The sequence below is a fragment of the Notolabrus celidotus genome, chromosome 4 (genome assembly GCF_009762535.1).
Source record: "Notolabrus celidotus isolate fNotCel1 chromosome 4, fNotCel1.pri, whole genome shotgun sequence".
Lineage (NCBI taxonomy): Eukaryota > Metazoa > Chordata > Actinopteri > Labriformes > Labridae > Notolabrus > Notolabrus celidotus.
In genome coordinates, this window is record NC_048275.1 from 36,302,993 (window position 1) to 36,317,134 (window position 14,142).

Here is a 14,142-nt window from a genome sequence, read left to right on the forward strand (position 1 = left end):
GGCTGGGAAGAGTGAATCTACAATAGGTAAGCAGGTTGGTGTGAATAAATCAACTGTGGGAGCAATTGTAAGAAAATGGAAGACATACAAGACCATTGATAATCTCCCTCGATCCGGGGCCTCACGCAAGATCTCATCCCGTGGGGTCAAAATGATCATGAGAACGGTGAGCAAAAATCCCAGAACTACACGGAGGGACCTGATGAATGACCTGCAGAGAGCTGGGACCAAAGTAACAAAGGCTACCATCAGTAACACACTACGCCGAGAGGGACTCAAATCCTGCAGCGCCAGGCGTGTCCCCCTGCTTAAGCCAGTACATGTCCAGGCCCGTCTGAAGTTTACCACAGAGCATAAGGATGATCCAGAAGAGGATTGGGAGAATATCATGTGGTCAGATGAAACCAAAATAGAACTTTTTGGTAAAAACTCAACTGGTCGTGTTTGGAGGAAGAAGAATGCTGAGTTGCATCCCAAGAACACCATACCTACTGTGAAGCATGGGGGTGGAAACCTCATGATTTGGGGCTGTTTTTCTGCAAAGGGGACAGGACGACTGATCCGTGTTAAGGGAAGAATGAACGGGGCCATGTATCGTGAGATTTTAAGCCAAAGCCTCCTTCCATCAGTGAGAGCATTGAAGATGGAACGTGGCTGGGTCTTCCAGCATGACAATGATCTCAAACACACCGCTCGGGCAACGAAGGAGTGGCTCCGTAAAAAGCATTTCAAGGTCCTGGAGTGTCCTAGCCAGTCTCCAGACCTCAACCCCATAGAACATTTGTGGAGGGAGTTGAAAGTCTGTGTTGCCCAGCAACAGCCCCAAAACATCACTGCTCTAGAGGAGATCTGCATGGAGGAATGGACCAAAATACCAGCTACAGTGTGTGCAAACCTGGTGAAGACTTACAGGAAACCTTTGACCTCTGTCATTGACAACAAAGGTTATGTTACAAAGTATTGAGTTGAACTTTTGTTATTGACCAAATACTTATTTTCCACCATAATTTACAAATAAATTCTTTAAAAATCCTACAATGTGATTTCCTGGATTTTTTTTCTCATTTTGTCTCTCATAGTTGAAGTGTACCTCTGATGAAAATTACAGACCTCTCTCATCTTTCTAAGTGGGAGAACTTGCAAAATCAGTGGCTTACTAAATACTTTTTTGCCCCACTGTATATGCATACAATGATACTTTACAGCAGAAATAAACATGTTTACAGTCTGGTACAAAAAACAAGTGTAGTCTGGATAGCTCATTTCTCTATCAGCACACACTGTACAGGGAGTGATTTTTTTTCTTATGAGGTAATTTTGAAGATATTGAGATTACAAGTCTTCCAATGAGAGGCACAGCTGACTTGATTGACAGGCAGGAACACTGTAGCTGTTGGCTAGGAGGCTCAAACTCCGCCTCTTTACGTCACAATCGCTCGACAGCAGCAATATGGCTCCCGCCGACGATTGGTCTCAAAACAGCTCTTCAGAATCAGATGGGTGACGTCACGGATACTACGTCCATTATTTATACAGTCTATGATTAAAACCCATAAAGTCTCTCTTTAAGAAGACAGTCAAAAGACACTCTTCATTTCCATTATTGTAACAAAGTAAGGAAGTGTAAAATTTTTAATTAATATTTCAAATGGGTTTGCCCCTCCATCATTGAACAGATTTATCATTAAAAAAAAACCATAACATGATAAACTAGAGGAGAATGTGATGCACCGAGAAGTAAAACCACATTCAGTCAAATGGTCTGTTAGAGGCAAACAGTCCTGGAACAAATGAGCAGCTCACATCATGGAGCTAGAGAACTACTGTACCTTTAAAAGAACACTGACACATTAAAAACAAAACAGTCATGTACTCATGAATAATCTGTTTCCTCATTTGATGCTTGTTCCCGGGGCTTTGGCCTCACCTTCCATCCTTTTTTTATAAAGTCACAAAAGTGTACGTTTTGTATGTAAAATTTATTTTAAATGATGTTTTAATGATGAATGTTTTTATGCTCTGTAAGGTGACCTTAGGTGACTTGAAAAGCGCCCCCAAATAAAATGCATTATTATTATTATTATAATTATAATTATTTTTATTAATACTATTATTATAATAATAATAATAATAATAATATTATTATTATTATTATTATTATTATGATTTCTTTGTAAGTAGTGTCCTGTTAACTGTCTTGTGACATCCTGTAACTTTAAATCTTGTTGATTTATGTTTTATGTAAGTACCTGCCTTAGGACTACGGGTTAATGTAGCTATTGTGCTAATTTGTGCATATTTACATTGAGGCATACTGTTGAATGTTGATTAATGTACATTGTTCTAATCAAATGAACTCAAATTAAAAGTAAAAAAAAATGTAATGAATGTTACATTTTCACTGAGAGTGACTCAGTTTTAATAAACTTCTTCACCAGAATACAAGTGACGAGCAGACACAAGAAGTCCACTTTCTACCCTCTGCATGTTGTTTCGTTTACCACGAAGCGGTGTGCATGTCTCTGTTTTCCCTGTGACACTCTGCCACTTTCAGCCTCTCTCTCCCGCTCCGTCAGAGCCTCATCCAGGACATTCAGCATCTCCTGTTTCCCTCCGTTTGTGATTTCATGTTTGAAGTCAGTCAGAAAAGATTCAGCTGCCTTGATTTCCAACCTCTCTTTGCTTTTATTAGAGATGATACAGTGTTGGCCTTTTGACATTTATACAAAACAAACAAAACAAGACAGCAGCTTTTGATCGTCTCTTCACTGGCTCCGGTGTCCACGGTTGTCCTCAGACATATATGTGAGTGTGGGGTGTGGGGTGTGGGGTGTAGTGTATTCAACGTGGGCTTTACTGAAGAAGACGGACTTGATTATCTTTTTTCTTTTCTTTGGTGGTCATCCCTCGTTCACAGTCAAACACAATGCACGTTGGGTTTTTAATAGCTCTGGTCCGAGGCGGTCCTCGTCATCGTGTCAGGGTCGGGGGACGGGAACAAGCTGCTTACTTATTTATCACTGCTGTGAAGGGAACTCTTTCAGTCTGAACCTTAATATGACATCTTTTACAGTTTCTAGTCGGGTTCAGTCTCGTGTGTGAAGGCTTTAAGGCTTTAGGAGGAACTCTGACAAGTGTATGAAATGTCCCTCAATGGCCAAATTCCAACAGATCTGTGTCTGGTCAGTCTCCGATCCGTCACAGCAGGTGATAGGTTTCTATTCTAGTCAATGTGTTAACTTCCACTGGATCCGCTTCGTTGCGGTCCGGCTGCGTCTCTGATCCTCCAGGTCGGAGCCCTCTGGATCAGATACACAAAACTTCTATTTCTGCCGGATGCCGGAGCACGACGCATCAATCTCAACAGAGCAGATGGAGCGGGACAGGAAGTCAGGTTTCACCAAAACAAAATGAAAACATCCGGTTAATTTTCAGAATAAAACACTCTGTGTTATCACCAGATCGTATTTCACTTAACTACAACAACAAACCAAAGTCATGATGAGCGGAGCCAGGCCTGGAGTCAACAGGTCAGAGGTTTTCAGAGGACCAGAAAGACAACATGGATAAGGAGAGGAGGAGGAGAATCCTTGATTCAGGGATTACTGCGGGAAAACCTCGGTCACATGACTCCAGCTGTCCGGCAGTCGTGCTCCTAATGTGTTCCAAAAACGCAACCGGTGAAGACTGATCAGACACGGATATGGTAGGAGAGATACGCTGATTTATCCCCACTGAGGGTATCAGGATGTCTCACTTTCACCAATTTTTAAAATTTAAATCTGTCTCATAAGATTGTACCATCTTTATAAAACACACATTGATATATGTATATATTTAATAAGAACCTTTTTCATTCATAAAAATGGTTCTTATCACTAAGTCTCTTAAGAATTTCAGCCACACTACTCGAGTTAGTGTGTTCAGTTGTCTTTAATCTCGTCTCGTTCACCGTCACACCTCGAGGTCGCTCAATAACTGAAGGTTCCCATGCTTCGTTCAAAAGGACGATGTGTGGTGAACTCCATCTATCAAAATATGGGGGTTTCAAATTCAAAAAACTATGCTATGTAGTTTAAAAGCAAATATAGAAGCAGTGTAAAATGTTACGTTAGGTTCAGTCTCAGTGAATGAAGTGAAGTCGAGCTGCTCTCTGACAGGATCTTGGTTCAGGTCAAGCTTGGACCACGACCCGGCTTCAGTCACATCCCCAACATGACCACATGGTATTTACACGGACCTCTCGTTCTGTTAAAACCTCGATCACCGACTGACTGAAATCTGTGAGGACAAGAAGTGACACCCGGACTGCGTCTGAGCTCTGGACCAGGATGTGGACTGTCTGTCTGAAGCGTCTGCCGGACATTCTATTTCCCATCCACCCCTCAACCAATATATACAACTGATTATCAAGTGGACTTCTCTGCAGTCATCATGTGGAGAGATGAGATGTGTGTGTGTGTGTGTGTGTGTGTGTGCGTCAGTCCTGTATCTGCTTACATCCACACACTCTCATCCTGCGGGTTTCTCTCCTTGCTTTAAGACTTCCTGTCCTCCAGATCCACAGCCAACTGATGTGGGCCCCCTGTCCTACACTGGTGTCTGGGGCTGAGGGTGTCCCGGTACTCATGGGAGTTCATGTATTAGTCCCCGACACTGATGGAGAGACAGGAGCAGAAGTCCCTCCCGAGGAACCCGTGAAGCTTCTTTCTTGTTTCCTGCTGCTGGCTGACAGACCAGGTAGTCCGGTATAATCCAGAGCCATATGTGGGCTCATCCACAGACTTCAGTCCGAGCTTTTCTGTGGTGTGATGATCTGTCTGCGTGTGTGTGTGTATGGGCAGGTGACCTCAGCTCCAGCTTGTACTTTGGAGTTCTTGGCGGAGCCAGGACGGCAGCGGTTGACCCAACCGATTCAGCAGATGCAGAAGCTCCTTGTTGCTCTCATGGAAGTACTCCGCCAGAAAGCCACGGGACTGCAAGAAGAAACACACAGACACAGACACAGACACAGACACAGCACACAGACACAGACACAGACACAGCACACAGACACAGACACAGACACAGCACACAGACACAGACACAGACACAGACACAGCACACAGACACAGACACAGACACAGCACACAGACACAGACACAGCACACAGACACAGACACAGACACAGCACACAGAACACAGACACAGAACACAGACACAGACACAGACACAGACACAGCACACAGACACAGACACAGACACAGCACACAGACACAGACACAGCACACAGACACAGACACAGCACACAGAACACAGACACAGAACACAGACACAGACACAGCACACAGACACAGACACAGACACAGCACACAGACACAGCACACAGACACAGCACACAGACACAGCACACAGCACACAGACACAGCACACAGACACAGACACAGACCACAGACACAGACACAGACACAGCACACAGGCACAGCACACAGACACAGACACAGACACAGACACAGCACACAGACACAGCACACAGACACAGACACAGCACACAGCACACAGACACAGCACACAGACACAGACACAGACACAGACACAGACACAGCACACAGACACAGCACACAGACACAGACACAGCACACAGACACAGCACACAGACACAGCACACAGACACAGACACAGACACAGACACAGACACAGACACAGACACAGACACAGCACACAGACACAGACACAGACACAGACACAGCACACAGACACAGACACAGCACACAGACACAGCACACAGACACAGACACAGCACACAGCACACAGCACACAGCACACAGACACAGACACAGACACAGACAGTTAAGGTCAGAGATCAGGGGAAGAAAGAGTGATTTGATTTACCATGTAGCTGTTGAATATGCAATGGAAACATGTGTTCTCTTTACACATGATGGCTGTTTAAAGAGCTACTCAAAAAGTTATTCAGAGTTTTTCTCAACATCAGAAAAATTAGAAAGAGGAAGTCACACCCTTCTCTTCCTGGCTCATTATTTCCCCCTGTGCACGTCCTTCCTTTCAAACTCAGTCTCAGTCAAAGCACGTTTACTGAAGACATACACGCTCATGGTCCGGTGCAGTCTGTGCATCATAATGTGTAAAGCTGAGCAGATCAGAGAGGACCTGTGATCTGCACTCATCAGAGGGGAGAGTATTTTCATGCTGTGTGGAACTCACGTCCAAGGGTTAACGATTAGAGATTTTGGTGATACATTTGTTGTCAGAGAAATAATCACGGTTTCATGATCATACCGATTATTATGCCTTCGAATTCATATTTTTTAAAGGATCCTTCAACATTTAGATCGCCAAAGAAGTGATTGTGTTCTGGAGTGTTCTTATGTACCAGTTTGTCATGAAACTGTCTAAAGGAGGATTTTTTTCATTTCAAGGATTAATGTCTGGAACTTCATGGATGAATGTTAAATTTCGTATTCTAGAAGATTTAAAGGTGACATATTACGCTCTTTTTCATCAATATATATTGGTCTAAGAGGTCCCCGAAACATGTCTTTAAAGTTTATGCTCAAAAAAACACTTTGAAATCAGATTTTGGTCTGCCTGTAAACCCTCTTCTTCGGTCCTCCTCAGAACACTCTGTTTTCTCTCTGACCACGCCCCCTCAGGAAGTGGATGTGGCCTCGGCTCTCCAGCACGTTGATCTAATGTTTACATGTTGGCTGAATATACACACTGCTCACAGACCCACGTTACTTCAACCCTCTGAATCTGATCCAGAATCTGATCCTGACGGAGAGGCGCCTGTAGCAGGACCTTTCTGAAGGATTGGTCACAGATTTAGTGTTTCTTGTTGTTTTATTTGTCAGTATGTCGACGTGTGTCTTGGTACACAGCTACAAACATGTAGCTATGTGGCTATGCTAACTAGCACTAGCACTTATCCATGATAAAAAAAAATCATCCACTAGATCTTCAAATCTGCAGACGTGGGGAGTAAAACCGACCTTTGTGTTTATTAAGACAGCCTACAACTAGCATGCCTCCCTCCTTAGCTCCTTGTTAGCACACATGTGTGCAGGTAATGAAAAATGGAGGATGAGTTGAGTTGTATTTTATACAGTCTATGGGCTGAACAAGCTCCGAGCTCTGACTTCAGTTACAGACCGGATATTGTTGTGACGTAGGAAAAACACTGAAAACTGAAACGGCTGGTTTCACACACATTTACAGAAAGGTGGAGAAATCAGAACAGGGGCAGAATGGATTTCTTTCATTTTCAGGGGGTTTGTAGACATGCCAGGGACACATATTTCAGGTAGAGAACCATTAAAAAGTCCATTTTGCATGATATGTCACCTTTAAAGTGTCATTATTCACATGTTAGTCTGATGCTCACAAAGACAAAGGGAAGCTTGATGTTCAGCTAAACTGTACTCTCATTTGACAGAATTATGGATTATCAGATTTTAACATATAGTCTGTTCCAGTATGAGAAATATTTTTTAAGTTTATTCATTATAGACCTTTGTCTCTTTCAATACCATTCACATGTCTGGAAACAGTCTCAGATTTACTAACACGAGCTGCATGGTTTATGTCATTCCCACAGTGACGCAAACACTGATGTGACATGTCGGCGCATTGCAGCAGAGGTGAAAAACTTTGACTGCTGGAGGATAAACAAAGAGTGATTTTGGGCATCCAGTCATGAACATATGATGTGATGATGAAGGTGCAGAGGATGAGGACCATGTGAGACAGCTGTCTCTCTGAGTGTCCCTGTGAACACAGACTCCAGACCGCTGTGTGCTTCTCTCACTTCATCAACAACCCACAGAGCGACGAAGAGATCTGTGATCTAATGAACAGGTGTTGTTTTGTGTCACCGATGTCTCTCCCTCCCTCTCTCTCTCTCTCTCTCTCTTACTCTCCCTCAGTCTGTCTGAACTCATAAACTTAATGCAGTTATGTTAACAGATAAAATAACACAACTTGGGGGGCTTTACTGTACAAATAATCCCAAAATGTGGGATGGTTTACTGATCCTCAAATTCACAGGAAATAAGGGTTGGATGCTTGACGCTCTTCAAGTCAATGTTTTATGATAAACATAAAATTGAAAGTCTATTCAAAAGAAGTCACAAAAATGTTTCAGTTATCAAAATCATCCACAGATACTGCAACATGTGCATCTGCAGTCTGTCGTAGGGATAGGCATTTCAAGCCAAAATACTATTTGATCATCACTGGCATCTGCTTGGCGATTATTCTGAATCAAGCACCTGTCCTGTTAACGGTCTGTTTGTGTGGCTGCTGTGACGAGGTGCTTCTAGTAGCGGGCGCTGTCAGCGTCTGTCTCGATCATTATGTCAGTGTTTCTGTGACGCAGCAGCGTGGCGTGTGTGTTTATATTTTACAGCCATGCTCATCTCTCTGCAGTGTTCTCTGTTTCTGGATCTCACACCACTACACACGTATTTCCAGAGACTGTCACTAATGTTTTCTTCTTCTTTTGCTATTTAATGCTGTTAGTATTCTTCCTCTTCTGTTACCTAATGTGGTTCACAAACAGCTTTAGATGCTCTGTAACCACCAACTGACTGGAAAACCAGTCAAAAAACTTTGAAAAAATGATGCTTTCAAAAAGAGATATTATTCACATTAACTCTTTGATTTTAAGAAGTGAACAGATATTTCGACATTTGAAACTCATGTCCCCTTCCTACTCTTTAGTTCTGTTAACATACTTTTCAAATGACCGTTTAACTGGGATCAAAGGACGGATTTAGTGTCCATCAGGGTTCGGGTCCATTGTTTGGATCTGTAGTGTACAGCATGCTGTGTTACAGTGTTGGCGTGGGTTTACCTCTGAACTCATCTCAGGGTACTTCCTGCCTTTACTCTTCCCCAGACATTTGGCTCGACCTCCTTCGACCCGCTGACACCAGAAGCCTTTGCTGTCATCGTACCTGCAGACCACAAACAGTTCATAAATCACTTTTGGGTTAACCAATGAAATGTCTCCTTTCAAAAAAAAAAAAAAAACACTCTTCATTCATGATTTTCTGTTGGGATAAGAGACACATTTCAACACATTCAGCAGACGGTGCATCCAAAGTTAAGTGTTGAACCTGTGACCTGACAGGTTCTCTAAATCAACACCTTAAATATGTGGGGTTTAGTGTGTGTGTGACAGAGTGTGTGTGTGTGTGTGTGTGTGTGTGTGTGTGTGTGTGTGTGTGTGTGTGTGTGTGTGTGAGAGAGAGAGAGAGAGAGAGAGAGAGAGAGAGAGAGAGAGAGAGAGAGAGAGAGAGAGAGAGAGAGAGAGAGATATTATCATTATTATTTGTATTATTCATATATTTTCTTTCTTCTATACAGCTCTGTCAGTTTAACATTGAATCTTATTATTCTGTAATTGTTTGTAATTTTGTGTTTTATTTCTTTTTAAGCTTTAGCAATGATTACGTATGTTTTCCATGCTAATAAAGTCCTTTGAATTGAATTGAATTGAAATTGAGAGAGAGAGAGAGAGAGGGTTACGAACATTAGAGCCTGGGTGTAGTTGAAGATCGGAGTGACACCGAGAAATCTCTGGATTCCCTCCATCACCAGTGCAGGGTTGGATCTCAGCAGGGCTCCGTCCACGATGTGCAGCTGCAACACACACACACACACACACACACACACACAAGATACACATGACTCACAGGAACCAGGTCAACAAAAATTACAACATGCTGTGGCAGGGTAACACAATATAGTCCTCCTTTGTTGGAAAGAGCTCCATCACACCCCATATGTGTAACTATCAAACCTGTTTGAGATCATGTCACCGTGTGTGAAAGGTGTGTGTTACTGTGATGGATGGAGTCTACATGTATCTGTGGTGTTATAACCATCACTGAGCTGTAGGGGGCAAGACTGTCAAGAACATGACGCACGCATGATAACCAGGCTGCTGTGTGTGTGTGTGTGTGTGTGTGTGTGTGTGTGTGTGTGTGTGTGTGTGTGTGTGTGTGTGTGTGTGTGTGTGTGTGTGTGTGTGTGTGTGTGTGTGTGTGCGTGTGCGTGTGCGTGTGCGTTAGCAGCTGCAGTGAGTGTTACCTGGCTGGGCTGGTAATGTTGAAGCCACCGCTCAAGGTGAGTGGTGTAGACCCCAGGGTTAAGGCAGCGTCTCTGAAGAACCAGCAGATCCCTGGGGGCTGAGAGGCCTGCTGTCACCACTGCATGGAAGGTGTTGTTGAGGGCTGCAGGGTCCTGGTGGGCCCTCTGGTGCTGAGGTCAGACACAGGACACAGTGTTACATCTCAAGTCCACATTAACAGTGGAGAAACTTTAACAGTGAGGGTATATCCACACACAAGTCATTGTAAATGTGTATATGATACTACACTGATGTCCAGGGTCCACACTATTACAGTTAAAGACACAGATGCATCATATCAGGCTGTCCTCCTCTGATTGGTCAAACTACATCGACCTTGACGAGCCACTCTTCATGCTCATTAAGTGAAGACCTTTCTGACCCGCAGGTCGATGGTAGCTGCTGATGTGGTTATGAGTTCTAAAGTTTATGATGCTACTACTACAACTATGCATGAAGTTAATATTCAAGCATTCATGATTCCAGTGGTGATGCTAACAGAAACTAATGGTTTTGTCACATTGTTTACTAAAATGATGCTAGCTGAAACTTACATTCTTTGTCACATTTTTTAATAAAATTATGCTAATGTAAAATAACAGTTTTTGTCACATTGTTTACCAACATGATGCTAACAGAAGTAACAATTTCTGATACATTGTTAGCCAATATGATGCTAACGGAAGCCAACGATTAAGCCACATAGTGGTGCAACAAGGAGGCAACGTTTTTTTTTACATTACTAATATGATGCTAACAGAAGCTAATGGTTTTTTCACACTGTTTACAAATGTGATGCTAATGGAAACTACAGTTTTTTTGTCATGTTGTTTACAAAAAAGATAACAGAAACTAAGGTTCTTGTCACACCAATTCTTCATCTAAAATGATGCTAACCACAACTATTGTTTTGGCCGCATTGTTTCCCAATATGATGCTAACAGTAGCTAGCATTTTTTTGTCAAATTGTTTACTAAAATGATGCTAACAGAAGCTAATAGTCTGGCCATATTGTTTACTAAAATGATGCTAACAGAAGCTAATAGTCTAGCCATATTGTTTACTAAAATGATGCTAACGGAAGCTAATGGTCTGGTCACATTGTTTACTAAAATGACTCCAACTGTAACAATCATATTAGCCACATTTTCTTTTTACCATTATGATGCTAACTGAAGCTAACAATTTTTGTCACATTGTCTCCTAAATTTATGCTAACCGTAGCTAATGGTTTCTGTCATATTGTGTACTGAAATGATGCTAACTGAACTGTTTTAGCAACATTGTTAACCACATAGACATATATACGTAGAAGCCGCATTGACTGGCTGAGTAGTATGTCAACGTCGCTGCCATGTTGAATGTGACAATCTGTAAAGATGCGCTCACACATGTACGTAGAAACATGCCTCCTAATTGTTGTTGTATGACCACACCGGTGTAAATTTGACTTATTACCATTAGCAGAGCTTTCCAAATATACGCAACAAATGTTTAGTAGAAGTCTCCACAGCGCTAATATTTCCTTTTAAAAACTCCTTCACTGCTTAAACATTAAAACACCAGGACACCTGTTAAACATACTGTGATTCATTCTTCTACAAGTCGTGTGGTTTTAATCACGTACAGCAGCTGTCTCATTAAAAAGGTCAGTATAAATACAGTCATCTTAGATTTTAATCACTTTGATGTGTTTAGTGTTAATTAGAACAGTCTTTTTCATCCTGTCTTTGAAAGAGTAAATCCTCAAGCACTGAAAATGTCTCAAAACAGAATATATGGACAACTGACCTTCCTACAATTCAATTAAAAAAAACGATGTTCCTCAGCGTGGGCATTTAAAGGCCACAGAGCAGTGGTATGCAAAACAGAGAGGGGAACGGAAATGAAATGCACGAATAGCACTGTCTGTGCATAACGGCACAAACAGTTTTTGATCACATTGTTAATTAATATGATGCCATCGGAAACTAACAGTTGTTGTCACATTGTTTACCAGTATGGTGCTAACGGTCTATGGTGTCAACAAGCAGAAGCTAAATGTGTCTGAACTCTTTTCTGTGGATTGATTTGACATGATGTGTGATCAGTTTGTCTCTGGTGTTGCTCATGTTAGTTAAAGTTAATAACCGTCATCAAGGGGGTTTGACCAATCAGAATCAAGCATCTTACACAGCCAGAAGTTCAATTAGAAAGCTGGGTAATAATACGTCTTATTACACCATCATAGACATGCCCAGTGTGTGAATGGTCATGTATAATGCATGTTCACAGATTAGTCCAGACAGGGATTATGACTGAATTAGAGCTTGGTTTCTCTCTTGGATGAGAAGAGGGTTTGTTTTTGTAATAATGGAAATGTAGCATTATAAATTAGCTGGACACAATACTGAATGTGTTCCAACTTTGAGGTAAAGGAGATGATCTCAGCTCTCACCTGGTACCAGGAATAAGCCCGGTCAGATGGGTTGATGAGCACTGCCAGGATTTTGGCTCTGGGGAGCAGTGCAGCGGATCTTTTTGGAGCAACCTCTGTGTCGAAGTAATTGGCACTCTTTTCAAACATGAAGTCTGTGCTGACATTGGAGGGGAATGGGAAGAAGTCCATGTACCTGAGGAGAGAACACAAATAAAACAAAATACCAGTTAGCTAGTGCTTAAAAAAAATCACATCCCTGGACATGTTATGATACTCTGAATTCATTCAAATGACTTTACTTTGATACATCTACCAATTTAAGAGACTTTGATGTGCAACAGATCTCCTGCTTTAATCAGAATTAGGATCCATTAATGAAGAGATGTTTGATATCTGTAAAAGTATGAACACTCTGAAGTGTAGCAGCAGCTCTCCTCTACTAAACCACTCAGACTCTTTGAGCAAACCGCAGAGTGACGGATTCCATATTGGATTGAGTTTCCGGACTCTTAACTGGTCAACCCAGGTCTTTAAGACTGTTGTTATGAGGGTTTGCCTCCAAAACAACAGTGTTAGCAGTGTTAGCAGTGTTAGCGTTGCTGTTTTTCAGTTAATCAATTATCCATTTAGACTTTAGAGGGTATATTTGTCCTGGCAGCTGCTGCAGGTTCAGTGTCCCTGAAACAAACTTGCATGTGACTACCGGGAGATATCACTCCACCGCAGAGAAACACAGAGAGGGAACAGAAACCACAATAACTCAAGTGGTGTTTGCATTGTTACAGTGAGGGTGTATTAAGGTGCATTTCAACATAGTGTTCCGAGGGCTTTAAGACCCCGGGACTACTTTTCCAGGGACTAACAGGTTCCTGTGCCCCCATTGTTGTCTGCGTTTTGACCGTGGGCTGAAGTCCCTGGTAGATTGTGCAAATCAGGCCAGTGACGTATGGAGGAAATAAAAAGTAAATGCACTACACCACCAGACCAGTAGAGAGATAAGCACGAGTAGCAAAGACGTTAAATATCTGATGAGGATATTTAGAAATCTTAATAAAAACTAAACTAGTTTGCATTCCCAGGAACTCCCTCTGTGTTTCAACAGCTGTGTAAACTCCACAAACACTGACACATTCAGCTGAAGGTCTCCAGTTTACAGGGTCACTTTTAAAACCGCTGAGAGAAGACTACTGTTACAAGCTGCTAAATCAACAGAATCACAGCTTCTTCTTTTAAAAAGTACACACACATACAAAAAAGATAGAACAAATAAAAACTAATGAAAGAAAGAGAAATCAAGTGAATCACAGATGTGTGTGATGTTATTGTGGACGGAGGGAGGAATAAAAACACTGCGGTTAAACTATCAACCAGCAAGGGCGTAGGTTGGATTTTTACATTGGTTGGGACCAAGCGGCAACCTCCGGTCTAAAAATATGAGTCCAATGCGGAAGTGTTAAAAGCTGCAGTTCATCGAGGATCCGCTTGAGGCTGGCTCCGGAAGTACCGGAAGTCACATACACATGAACGGGGAAAAGACGATCTTTGCAGCATTAATAAACATGTTTACAGCCTGGTACAAAAGACGAGT

The 14,142-nt window shown here is 42.2% G+C and overlaps 1 protein-coding gene across 3 annotated transcripts in view; it reads right to left on the minus strand.

Moving 5' to 3' along the window:
* Positions 1–2,661: 2,661 nt before the first annotated feature.
* Positions 2,662–14,142, minus strand: part of LOC117811758 (bifunctional heparan sulfate N-deacetylase/N-sulfotransferase 2-like) — a 46,948-nt gene continuing 35,467 nt past the window's right edge. For all 3 annotated transcript variants that reach the window (XM_034682216.1, XM_034682217.1, XM_034682215.1), the window contains 5 exons: positions 12,573–12,747; positions 10,096–10,266; positions 9,536–9,645; positions 8,855–8,957; positions 2,662–4,976 (listed from right to left, as the gene is read on the minus strand). In XM_034682216.1, coding sequence (XP_034538107.1) covers positions 4,851–4,976; positions 8,855–8,957; positions 9,536–9,645; positions 10,096–10,266; positions 12,573–12,747 — 685 coding nt within the window. In that variant the 3' untranslated portion in view covers positions 2,662–4,850. The remainder of the gene's footprint in view (positions 4,977–8,854; positions 8,958–9,535; positions 9,646–10,095; positions 10,267–12,572; positions 12,748–14,142) is intronic.